This window comes from Oreochromis aureus, linkage group 12, assembly GCF_013358895.1.
Source record: "Oreochromis aureus strain Israel breed Guangdong linkage group 12, ZZ_aureus, whole genome shotgun sequence".
In the NCBI taxonomy this organism is placed as follows: Eukaryota; Metazoa; Chordata; class Actinopteri; order Cichliformes; family Cichlidae; genus Oreochromis; species Oreochromis aureus.
The window spans coordinates 34,833,973-34,846,700 of NC_052953.1; the positions used below are offsets into that span (position 1 = coordinate 34,833,973).

A 12,728-nucleotide genomic window follows, 5' to 3' on the forward strand; every position below is an offset into this window, starting at 1 on the left:
CAAAGAACATATGTAGGTGAATGGTTGTATTGCTGTTGTTGCTACAGTACACAAGAGTATGAGGATTATAAACATTTTTTTTTGCTTAAATACAAGTTCATACATATATCTATATATATCTATATCTATCTATATATATATATATATATATATATATATATATATATATATATATATATATATATATATATATATATATATATATATATATATATATATATATATGTGTGTGTGTGTGTGTGTGTGTGTGTGTGTGTATATAAAAAAATCAGTGTCATTATGAAAATAAAGGGACTTGCTAATTGTATATAATTTGATAAGTCATTCTAAAGTATAGGAATCTTCATGATAAAAACAGTGACTGGAATAACAGCATGACATGCTCTTGTTATAGTCAGGCTATACATTTAGATTTCAATAGTGTCAACATTGCTGTGACTCCTGTACAGCCTGTTCTGGCGTCCAGTCCCAGCGCCACACGTGGAGCATGTGGTCATAGAATGAGCAGCTCGCCAGCAGGCAGGACAGTGAGGGTGCATCTTCATCGGGGTTGAGGGTGGGAACCAGAGCAGGGGAGGTCTGAGGTGCTGCAGTTCCCTCTGGGATATATCGACCAGCATCGTCCTCCAGGGAAGTGTCAAAGCTGGCAGTGGGAGATTCATACTGAATCCTTAAGTGTCCTCGGCTCTCTGCGGGGCTTTCCTTTGGTTCTGTGGCAGGCGGGGAACAGGGAGTATGGTCCTCCAGGGACAGCCTGGACCAGTCTGCTCCGTATGCCAAGGAACTGTGGAGGATGTATGAGGTTACGATGGGGCATGCTCCTGCACTGCCCTCTGTAAGTAAACAAACAGTATATTATAAAAAAAAAATTTTTTTAAAACCTACAGATTTTTCCTGGTAAAAAGAACCATTTGTACAGTATGTGAGGTCTACTGATGTTTCAGGTAGAGAAGTGTAAATAGCTTTGACGATTCAAAGCCATTTAGACTGCCAGCACCATTCACAGAATCTTTCCTATCAAACACAAACACCATTTTGGCATGTTTGGCATCCATCTCTTTCAAATAGTATAGTTTTCTCTTTGTGTTATACACCCCTTGGCAAACCTGGACATGTGTCCATGTTTGATTTGAGAAATTGAGGACACAGAGAAAGTCATCAGGAAAGCATTTAGTGAGGCAACAGATTTATAGAGCAGTATGCTCATTTTCCCATACATTATTATAGAGTCAGACTTCTTTTCATGACAAGGAGTGGCTCTCTGCTGGCCATTAGAAAGAATGCAGGTTTAAAATGCTACATGGTTTGCCTTTTCAGGCCTGGACTCTAGTCCATCGTTTTTAAAGAGCCTATAAAGAAGCAAAAAGGTATATGCTTTGTTGCTTAATTTCTTCAAATTGTGCAGCATCTATAAATAGTAATGATGAGTTCATTAAGCTACCTTTCCACTCTGAGAAGTTAAAAAGATGGCTAAGCTCAATTATAATTAGACAATTGTCAAACAATTCTCATATTTAAGAAGCTGAAACTAGACAGTTCTCTGGAGTCCAACCCAGCTAAAGTGGGCAAGAGGCTACAGACCACACAGGCTGTCAGTCCAATGGGAGAGACAGAATCACCACATAAAGTGTGAGGTGAAAATTGTGTCTTAACAGGCCTAAAGCTGGTCTAATTCAAAGCGAGCATTTTATTGTTTATCATTTATTCAAACACACCTAGAGCCTGCTGACAGTGAAGGATGTGGAAGTCATTATGCATGCAGGCTGCCAGCAGTAGGTGCTGATGACTGGGATGCCACTTCAGTCTCCACACTCCACCACCCAATGGAGTCTCACTGAGGGGCTGCCGCATGTTTCGGCCATCCCACAGCAAAACCTGCTCATCGTAGCTGTGGAAGGAGAAGTGTGTGAGAGGAGCAACAAGTATACAACTCTTACACAACAACAGCTCAACATCAGGATATTTACCTGCCTGTAGCCAGAATGTGCTCCCGATGAGGGTTGCTGTGAATACTGCACACACCCATCGAGTGCCTTTGAAGGACAACAACACAACTTTGTGTCTGCACACTGTGCAAATGGAACATCTACATGAAAGCTGATACACTAACAGCCTTACCTTTTACTTATGAAAGTGGGGCTGGAGGGACCGATCCTTAAATCCCAACCTTTCAGTTTGCAGTCGTCACCACCTGGTGAGAAAACACAACACACGACACAGTACAGGAGAATATTTAGATGGCTGATTTAAAGGCAGCATCAATGTGAGCTCACAAACTAACCATGTAAGGCACAAAAATTGGTGGCACATATGTATGATTTACAGTCAACAACAGATAAAAATAGTACACCATATCTTAAATCTAAGGTTTTATGTACAAGGACAAAAAAAATATATAATCTGCTTCTTAGGAGATAAGAAGAGATAAACAACACATGGCATATTACACTGTCATTAATTTAACAATAAACCAAAATGCAGAAGGGATGGGTGAAAAACAAGGGTGAAAAACCAAGTACACTATTACTGCTTCCATTGGAATTAAGAGCCTGAATAGCAGCCAATTAATCATCAGCAATCATCAGCCAGGAGCCGATAATCAAATACTGATTATCGGCTCCTCAGCGTTTTGACAGTTTTCTGGTCTGGAGCACTCATGAGTGTGTTAGCACAATGCCCAGAAGGAAAGCCCTAAACAATGAACTTGGAGAAGCAATTGTTGCTATTGATTAAACTTGGAAGGGTTATAAGGCCCTTTCCAAACAATTTGAAATCCATCCATCTACAGTGAGAATAATTAGTCACAAGTGGAAAACACTGAAGACAAATACCAATCTTCCAAACAGTGGAGATCCCAGCAAATTGACCCCAAAGTCAGACTGTGCAATGCTGAGTGAAACTCCAAAAATAGCTCCATTTCAGACTATGTAGGCTTCACTTGGCATTTTAAATATTAAAATTCTTGACAATACAGTCAGAAAAAGACTGAACTATAGCATTATACTTTGCTATAATGCACAGTGCCATATTTGGTGAAGACCAAACATTGCATAGTAGTACAAATACCATCTCATACTGAAGCAGCTTAATAACATGTGACTGACGATTTGGTCAAGGTGAACACCAACTCATACCATCTGTCATGGAGCTGTGGTGGTGAAGGGATGATGATTTGAGATTATATTCCAGCCACAGGACCTGGGAACCTTGACCATGAACTCCTCTGTATGCCAAAGAACACAGAGTGTGTCAAACAGCTAAAACTCAGGACCAAACGCTGTCATATAACAGACGTTGCAATTACCCAAAGAACCTCAACCCAAAGAAGTCTGGACTTTAAGACAGCTGTGCCCACAAACGTCAATAAACTGCAGTGAAGCTGTGAAGCAGAATGAGGGCAAGATACATCCACAATAATGTCAGAGACTGATTAAGTCACACAGAAAATGATTACTTCAAGCTACAGTTGCTAAAATTGGTTCCACAATCTTCTGAATCATGAGGTGCACTTAAGGTTTTACTCACTGCTTCTGGATTTTGGCTTAGTTTCAAATACATAAATAATGATGCATCTCATGTGTTGCTCATCTGAGGCAGTCATTTAATCAGCTGAAAAGGATTCATATGTGAAACTTCAGAACTGAAATAGGATGTACTTACTTTATTTTTCACATGGCTGTTGTTGTATATCAGTTTTACTGACTGATTTCAACAAATAAGATGCTACACACCAATTACTAATTAGGATTTGTTTGCAGAAAAAGATGGACTGAACAAAAAAAATAATTCAGATCAAAGAAAATTTAATTTTATATCACAGAGCCAATCTGAGTAAATACAAAACAGAGTTTTTAAAATGAAAAAAGCTATTCAAACCTACCTGCTATGATGGATTTCCTGTTCTTACTGCAGTTATTTGGGTTTATGCAAATGAAATGTAAGATTCTAGACGATGTTGTTCTTTGTTTGCAACAATTAACACATTAATTTTTAAGAGTCACAGGATATATGTTACCGGAGTACACGAGCTGTGTGTCCCAGTAAGAGAAGGCAGAGATCCAGGCCTCAAAGTCATGGGCTTTCCACTGAGACAGGGTTGTTAAAGCACCTTCAGCCAGAGAGAGCACACTGGTGCAGCCTGCAGAGTCACTGCACACAATCCGCACGTCACTGCTGCTGACACGACAGGGTGAGGTGTTAACATGAATGATATTTGCACAACATGTGACATTAGCTCTTTTATGGAGCTAGTAGCGTCTCCAGTAAGCCAACCTGTCCAGCCTTCCAGTGGACCAGTCTAATGACAGAGCCAGCCGCTCTGCTCCAACCTCCAAACTACTGAGAGACTGCAGACTGTGGCTGCCCTCCTACTGGATACACACATTCATGAGTGCACACCACAACATCAACACAAAACAACAAATGAATGCACAGTTAGAGCTGAGGAATAAAAACAACACCCTTCCTGTAGTCTGAATCTAAAATAGCTGCTGTGCCCATGCACTGCAGCTCCAGCTGTCTGTGTCCGTTACACGGCAATCAAGGCCTTAATCTGTATGTTAGTGTGTCAAACTTAAGCAAAATTAATGAAACACCGAAATCATAGACTTTAAAGTAGAACTCAACTGATCTATGGGGCCAATAAATCAGCTGATATTAACCATAAATAAAGCCATATCTACATTTATAAAAGTCAATTAATATGTAAACAATAAAGAAAAGTTATACTTTACTCTTCTCCAGTACACTAATCAATGTGATTGGACAGATTTTGCTGCCCCTTTCATGTGTTTGTCGTTAGATCAGGAAAGCCTGGGTTACCTTTAGTGAGCTGATAATCAGTTTTGTGTAACTTTTTATCCTGACTACCAATGATAGGGTAAGTGAATCCAGATAATGGAAAAATGTTCTGGGTATGCTAAATTTTTTTTCATAATGCAGGCCCCACATGTCACTGTCTGATTCTTTTGATGCCACATTTCTCACCTGACTCCGAGACAGTGTGTACAGCTGCAGCTCCCCGGTAGCTGTTGCCATCCCCAGCACTGCTCTGTCTGACATAGGCACGTGGCACCTATGACCATGCATAACAATGAACATGAGGGAAATAACAACAGAAGCCACACCGACCAAATCTGCTTTCTTACCATTTCAAATCTAAAATGGCTGCTGTGTCCATGCGCTGCAGCTCGGTGAGAGGGGGGCACATCGGTCCCTCGTGCCGAAATTCAAAAAGGTAGACACGACCGATCCTGCTCGGGGTGGCATTTTCTTCTCCTCCCTGCAACATGAGAGCGGAAGTGACACAGAGCAGACATCAAGGTGGATCTTCATTAACTCCACTGGTTGCACTATTCGGCTACCAAGCCTTTATTAATGAAATGTATGCAGCACTCTGGGGCAGCAGTGTAATATTTTTTTTCAAGTTAGATGACATAAATGTAATCAAAAATGATTTCCAGGGAGAGTTTAAGTGAGCTGCTGTGATCTGGGCCAGTGCACCTGTATAGCTAAGTTAAGTGCGTGTGCTGGTAATGCCATACACATACGCCCATGCAGCATTTGTAAGCAAACCGAGCAGCTCCTGAGTGCATCTGCTTTAATTACCAGCTAGCACTAGAGCAGGAGTATGAAACCTATTAAAAAGCAAACCAATTAAAAAAGAGCTGGCAGGCAATAGAGGAATAGCTTGCATTAAAATCCTTCTCCTCACATACTAACTAATCAGACCCTGTCATATTTAAATACGACCCCGCCCCTCACCTGTGGAACCAGTTCCCAGTTTGGACAAAGCATATGAGGTAGGGCTGGATGATCCTGGATCAAGGGGGAGCTTCCTGTGATACTCTGAGGATTTCTTCTCCACTCACTTCTTTTCACCCCGCACACATGTTTTATATACCACTGCCACATGTCATTAAATTGTATCTTCTCTCTCCCATAGTCTGCCCTCATCTTTTCTTTTTCTCTTCTGCTTCCTCTCACAGCTGCCTCTCCGTGAGGCTGCTTCTGTCAGAGGTTTCTTCCTGTTAAAAAGGATTTTTTTTTTCTTTGCCACCATCACATGGCGTGCTTGCTCATAGGGGATTGTTCTAGGGGCTTTTCTCTCCAGTGCCGTAGGGTTTTTAATCACATTTTAATAGATGTGATGTCACATGAAAACTAGGGCTGCCATGATTAGTCAACTAATCGTGACTAGCCACGATTACGTTGACTATTAAAATCGTTGACGACTAATTTAATAGTCGACGCGTCGTTTGAAGCTTTGTAAGATCCCAAAAGACGCAGGAATAAGTAGTAGGATTTAAGAGTGTAATAACGGACTGAAACAGAAGATGGCAGCACTGCATGTACAAGGATGCCAGCTGCCGTTAAACCCCGAAGAAGAAGAAGAAGAAACTGTGTCCCAGAATTCATAGCGCGGCCCAGCGCAGTTTTCAACAATGGCGGCAGCTCGTTAGTTTTAATATTACTCTTATTATTCTTTCTGGGTCACAAAATAAACGTTTAACATATTTTCAGGTGAGAATGTAGCCGTGTAAACCTCAAATATCTGCTCAGTCTATCAAGACACCACATATTTTCAAAAGCGCTCCGACATTTTCGGAGACGTCTGTTACCCACCAGCTCGATAGCGAGCTGGGGTTGAAGGCTCATTAGAGTCGGTGAGAACACCGGACTCCCGGCAAATCGTTTTCAAACTCACCGCTGTCTTTCGTTACTCAGGTTAAACATGTAATATAAGTCACTTAGATAACTTAAAAATGTTATTGTTTGGCTTTTTTTAGTATTTTATTTGTTCCTGAGTAAATTGGTTTGGCTGAGAAATAAAGTTATAGTTTTTGCACAGATGAATAAACGTCAAGCAGACAACTGATTATCAGAAGTGTGAGATGCTTGAGAATATACTCCAGTGTCCTGTTATATTTTAAATAGCAAGGAGCAGACGGCTGAGTTTATTAAACTTCACTGAAACAATCTGCAAATTTCATTAAAAGTGTAATAAATTATCATCTTGTCTTTATTTTTAGTTAGCACATACCTTAAACACTTAAAGCTGTAAGCTAATGATAGTTATATAAGAGCAGAGGCATGCTGGTGCAATAAGCTGTACATTTTACGTCCAGTGGATGCATGATCTGATTAGTCGACTAATCGCAAAAATAATCGGTGACTAGTCGACTATCAAAATAATCGTTTGTGGCAGCCCTAATGAAAACTATGAAAAAGTTGTCTGATGTAACATGAAAGCATTTTCATTTCTTACAGAACATGCTTAAGGTAATTAGGATAGAATGTAACAAACATTTTATTTAAGGGAAGCAAGGGCCAATCTATTAATACTAGAATTTTTTAAAATATCAATATCTCCTAGTTCGGAGTAAGGTTTACTGTTAGCATGTACTAACCCTTTATTCTGCTCATCTGCTTATCTTAAACTGGACCTTGGTGCAGTTTACCCCCTGTCTTAAATAAGTTCCTTAGCGCCTCTGCCTTTAAAACCATCCTGTTTTTAAGCTTACTTTCACACAATTCTTCTGCACTCACAGCTGTAGCTTACAGAGCCATGACTGGAAAAAGAAAACTGACTCAAACCAAGTCCCAGTCTGAAGACTAGGATTACTGGTACATACACTGACCTCATTATTTAAAACTTTGTCCATGTTTAATATGAGAACCAAACACTGGAACTGTATACATATACAAAAACATTTAAGATTTTAGGTCCATGGAAGTGAACAACTGGAACTTCTACCCAGACACTGGGCAAATCTGTTGCCCCACGCTCTGTGTGATTGTAAAAAAAATAAATAAATCACAACCCACATTATTATCTATTCCTGATTTGACTTAAATGGTAATATATACTAACTAGTAATGATTCAAAATAAAACACAGAAGCTTTATATATTATACTTGTCAGCTGACTTCAATTGTATAAGCCATCACTTTTTTTTTCTTTTTTTCTTTTTTTTTTACAAACCTAATAACATAGGGGTCAGAGTTCTCTGGCTTCTTTACTTCTTACTAATCTGGTCTAAATGCTTACAGCCAGCGCTGGAGGTAAGCATTTTCGCCACAAACCTCTTTTAGCAATCCAATCCAGTGTTCCAAACACCGCCAAAACGGGTGGACAATGTACACGGGACCAAATTCTCAAAATTTTAAACGAAGGCAGGGTATAAACACATTTCTATGGTAGGAATTCGTATGCAAGTCTATTCCTATGACGTGTAATGGGATGTAAACTCACCCCTTTCTGTAGCTGATACGTGCCGCAGGCCAGGATGCTGTGGTTGGGTGAAACAGGACACCACTCCACCGCGTCAGCGCTCAGCTCCGTGTCGAACACCTGTAGACTGCGGGTCTTCGACTTCCAAGCCATGACAACCTGATGTGCATACCGTTATCCCACGGGTTGCAATTGCTACAAATTCAAAAATATATCCTGTTACGACTCAGTTGTTAAAAGACCAGTACTCTAGTGCATGACATCTTACGCATTTTTAGTTCAATATCATTAACGTAACAAAATGTTTTGGTCGCAAGCTAGCAAGCTATGAATAACTGGCTGCAGCCTCACAAGAGCCAAAATTGTCACCAGTCAGAGATTTATAGCATATTCGTATAACGTATTCCTAACGTTCATATACACATTCTCTGTATAAAAAGGTTTTAAGTCAATTTTAGTTTAGTTTAATGCTGAATAACCGCAGAGAAACTCGTAACAAACAAAACTCACATGTGTGCCAGCCCTGAGACTCGACGCTTTTAGCGTCCTTACGTCATCTCTGAGCGTCACGGTGCATTTAGGTGCCAAAGTGGGGAATTGCTATTTAAGAACAAGAGATAGTTTATTTATCCTGTATTTGGATAAATTCTTTTGTTAAAGGAGTTCAATAAATAATAAAGGTATTGTAAAGAGTTATTATATTTTTTTAAGTATGAGACAGAGTTATTTCATGTGGTATGAAAACTGTATCTGTCCTATACACCAAAATGTGGAACAGAGGCAAGTAAATTAATGCCAGAGTTGGAGGAATGCAGGCACATGCCAAGGCATTTTACGTTCTGTGAATTTTGTTGTGTCTTCGTTTAGAAGACTGTTCCTTGGTTCAGCGTCATTTTTGCGGCATTGTCAACAATGAAAATAGCGACATCTGCTGGTAAAGCTTCTACCACCGACTATGGTCAATTTCTATATCGCAGTCGTACTGAAATTTAAGATCTGATTGCGCTCAGATTTCAAGTTACTGTTGCTGTCTTGCCATGTTGTATTGTTGTTAAATTACAAAAAGTCATACTGCTGTCTAATTCTACAAAGGAGCTGCTTTTCCTATTTCCGTAAAATGATGCGTGTGACGTAAGGTAAGGTCACGTGACTTTGGCGTCTGCCACAACATCTAGTGGATAGTGTTAGAGTGCTCTCCCTCGAGTGTTTTAAATCATAAACAAACGAAATGGATTTCAACGTGAAGAAATTAGCCTCCGGTGCTGGACTGTTTTTGACACGGGCTGTCCAGGTAATAAAGCGCTCGTGAGTGCCGCGAGCGGAAAAGTGTTGTGGCTTTCGCATCCTTTCACTTTGGCAGTCAGTTGTTACTAGCGTTAATAACAATTTGGTACAGTCGTATCTGACTTTGCGGTATAGCGCTATGTCTAACGTGACGCTGCATATCAGCATCTAAAGCAGGTGAAATTGATAAGATATTCAGCTGTGCCTTGCTCGTAGTTTGGGCCAGCGGCGCAGTTCAACATAGGACTGTTGAAATGCTATCTCTGGCAAGCTAACGTAGCTAATATTAATTATTTCTCAAGTTAAAAGAGGCACAAATGTAGTACAAATATAAACGTTTTTTTTTTTTCATTTGGATTAAGGGTGAAAGGGGGACGGAAGTGACAACGATTAAGTGAGCACGAGCAGATCATTAACCGGACCCCTTCGTGACGTCACTTTTCTTAATATTACTGTTTTGTTTTATTTTTTTATTCGCATGTATGTGTGTAAAAACTGATTGCATCTCAGAGCAGAGAGACGCAGATGTGTTCGAGTACCGTCGTTCACCTGTGAGATGTGTGTTGTTTGCGCTCTGACGCCTCAGTTCACAGAGGAGAAGTTGGGCCAAGCAGAGAAGACCGAGTTGGACGCTCAGTTTGAGAACTTGATGAGCCGGGCAGACTGCACCAAACACTGGACCGAGAAAATCTACAGACAGACTGAGGTCCTGCTACAGCCCAACCCAAGTATGACATCAACATAGCAATCTCATTATTATAGTAATTATAGGTGGAAATAATAATCAATAATCACATTACATACTAAGGAAATTCAATTATCCCGTACACTCACTGTCAATATTATTAGGCACACATACTCATTTTAAAGAGGCTAAACATGACAAATCTTGTCTATAATAATAATAATAATAATATTAATAATAATAATGATATACGTATATATAAGGAGCCATATTAATTGATGTGTTATGTAAAGCATGGTGTTGCAGTGGTTAGCACTGCTGCTTCACAGCGAGATGGTGGATTTGAACCCCACCTGGCTGGGGCCTTTCTGTGTGGAGTTTGCATGCTCTCCCCGTGTTTGCAGGGGTTCTCTCCAGGTACTCTGGCTTCCTCCCTCAATCCAAACGCATGCAGTTAGTGGGGTTAGGTTAATTGGTGATTCTAAATTGCCTGTATGTGTGAATATGAGTGTGAATGGTTCTATACGTGTTGTTGGCCCTGTGACAGACTGGCAACCTGTCCAGGGTGTACCTCGCCTCCCATCCTGTAACAGCGGGGATAGAGTCGACACCCCCCCCCCCCAAATCTCTAGTGTTGGTAACGGACGCACCCAAAGCCACCAAAAGGTACTTGCAGTGTGTCAAATGCACTGTAAGTAGCATTTATTTATATAGCACTTTTCAAATTGGTGCCACTCACCAGAACAAAGTAATGTCTTTCTGCATGTGAATTTGAATGTGTAGACATTAAATGAGCACCCACATTGGGATGGCTTTCTGCTTGGAAGTATTAGCTGCCTGGTAATATTAATGAATTGCACTTATCTAGCAAAGCAGTATGTTAAATAGATTAAATCAGTTGAGACATCCAAACTCCCAAGACTGGTTTGACTGAGAAATGTCTAGCTTCATGTTAATTAATGTTAAGAAATAACCAACACCAGGGTTTATACAGTGTACCTAACTTACAACTAATTAGCTAATCTTACCTTGCTAACCTGATTTATGTCCTCTAAGAGCATATATTGCTTGGGAGAACAATGTTTTGTGAATGCTTTTTGACCATGCATGACCGTGTTCTAAGCGGATTTTGTCTATAATGTTCATATTGTCATATTTAGTAAGTGTTTCATAAGAACAATAGCCCACCCCAGGCTAGTGGTATGCTATGATTATATTAAACTTAAGGGGACTGTTTAAGCCAACAATCTTAACTGTCCTAAACTATTGATTAAATATATGAAAACAGGGGCACTAACTTGTGACCGTTTTATTCTGCATGCCACAGTTGATCATACTGGTGAGTATTTCGCCTGCCTCCTCTAGTGTCCTGCTTTAGAAACCTATCATGTCTCTGAATTATTAGTAGAAAACTAATAATTTATTAACAGGAAACAGTGTGAAACACAGTGAGTCAGTGTTTTGCAGGCTAAGTGCAGATTATCCTGGCAAGTATAGCAACTTTTAAATGCAAAATTTAAGGCATTTGTAAGATTTGTATTGATCACTAGCTTTTACAGATTGTATTCAATTATACTGAGACATCCACTGGATGTAGATGCATGTCTGTATGTACCCTAACAACAATTAATGTATCACAAACCATCAAAACCTTGTTAGAGGCGGAGAGATAAATGCTAAAAGTATTTCTTGTGTTAAATTAGTTCTCTAATAGGACAGTTTGGACTTCAGACAGAACACCACATCTGTGATGAGGATGATAATGACTTTAACCTCCTAAAAGAGAATGACAGAAGAAACTCCACAGAAGATGACACTGGCCATTGAGAGCTAGTGGAGATAATACTAAATTTAGAGATGGCAGGGACATTTTAGATTTTAGAAAACATTTGGCTACCCCTTTTCACTGACACCCAGTTCTCCCTCATAGTAGCTATCCATACACTGTACTCCTCTAGTACTTTTTAGCAGTTAACAATTACCTTCATTTCTACAGCTTATTTTACATTCTTTCATAGTGTGTAGTGGTGTGTGTATTTATGGAAGATGTAATGTCAAATTTGTGCACATACACTACCGGTCAAAAGTTTGGACACACCTTCTCATTTAATGTTTTTTCTTTATTTTCATGACTATGTACATTGTAGATTCTCACTGAAGGCATCAAAACTATGAATGAAACCATATGGCATTATCTGGGAGTGCTTTGCACACTCTTGGCACTCTGTCAACGAGCTTCATGAGGTAGTCACCTGAAATGGTTTTCCGACAGGCCTAAACAGCCTATTGTCTATTCATCTCTAGAGCTCTATTCGTCTCTATTGTCCATTCCTTGTGTTTCTTGGCTCAAACAAATCTCTTCTGCTTGTTGCTTTTCCTTAGTCGTGGTTTCTTAGCAGCTATTTGACCATAAAGGCTGATTCACACAGTCTTCTCTGAACAGTCGACATAGAGATGTATCTGCTACTGGAGCTCTGTGTGGCATTTATCTGGACTCTGATCTGAGGTGCTGTTAAGTTGTGATTT

The 12,728-nt window shown here is 39.9% G+C and overlaps 2 protein-coding genes across 3 annotated transcripts in view; one reads left to right on the plus strand and one right to left on the minus strand.

Annotated features, from left to right (window-relative positions):
* Nucleotides 1–11: 11 nt before the first annotated feature.
* On the minus strand, nucleotides 12–8,802 carry dph7 (diphthamide biosynthesis 7). Its single transcript, XM_031734921.2, has 10 exons — nucleotides 8,744–8,802; nucleotides 8,255–8,428; nucleotides 5,148–5,281; nucleotides 4,987–5,074; nucleotides 4,273–4,367; nucleotides 4,016–4,173; nucleotides 2,119–2,191; nucleotides 1,968–2,033; nucleotides 1,716–1,888; nucleotides 12–833 (listed from the first exon to the last, which is right to left on the minus strand). The coding sequence occupies exons 2-10, from the start codon at nucleotides 8,384–8,386 to the stop codon at nucleotides 424–426; spliced, it is 1,329 nt and encodes a 442-aa protein (XP_031590781.1). The 5' UTR covers nucleotides 8,387–8,428; nucleotides 8,744–8,802; the 3' UTR covers nucleotides 12–423.
* Nucleotides 8,803–9,385: 583 nt separating this feature from the next.
* The window catches only part of LOC116316347 (endophilin-B2-like), a 31,775-nt gene continuing 28,432 nt past the window's right edge, over nucleotides 9,386–12,728 (plus strand). For both annotated transcript variants that reach the window (XM_031734900.2, XM_031734901.2), the window contains exons 1-2: nucleotides 9,386–9,524; nucleotides 10,104–10,245. In XM_031734900.2, the coding sequence (XP_031590760.1) occupies nucleotides 9,462–9,524; nucleotides 10,104–10,245 (205 nt within the window). In that variant the 5' untranslated portion in view covers nucleotides 9,386–9,461. The remainder of the gene's footprint in view (nucleotides 9,525–10,103; nucleotides 10,246–12,728) is intronic.

Excerpts from the sequence above, each read along its gene's own strand:
- dph7 (XM_031734921.2), bottom strand. The coding sequence starts at position 8,386 with ATGGCTTGGAAGTCGAAGACCCGCAGTCTACAGGTGTTCGACACGGAG. Across the intron at positions 2,034-2,118 it reads CCCACTTTCATAAGTAAAAG|GCACTCGATGGGTGTGTGCA; the intron begins GTAAGGCTGTTA and ends TGTCCTTCAAAG. Across the intron at positions 1,889-1,967 it reads CACATTCTGGCTACAGGCAG|CTACGATGAGCAGGTTTTGC; the intron begins GTAAATATCCTG and ends CTCCTTCCACAG.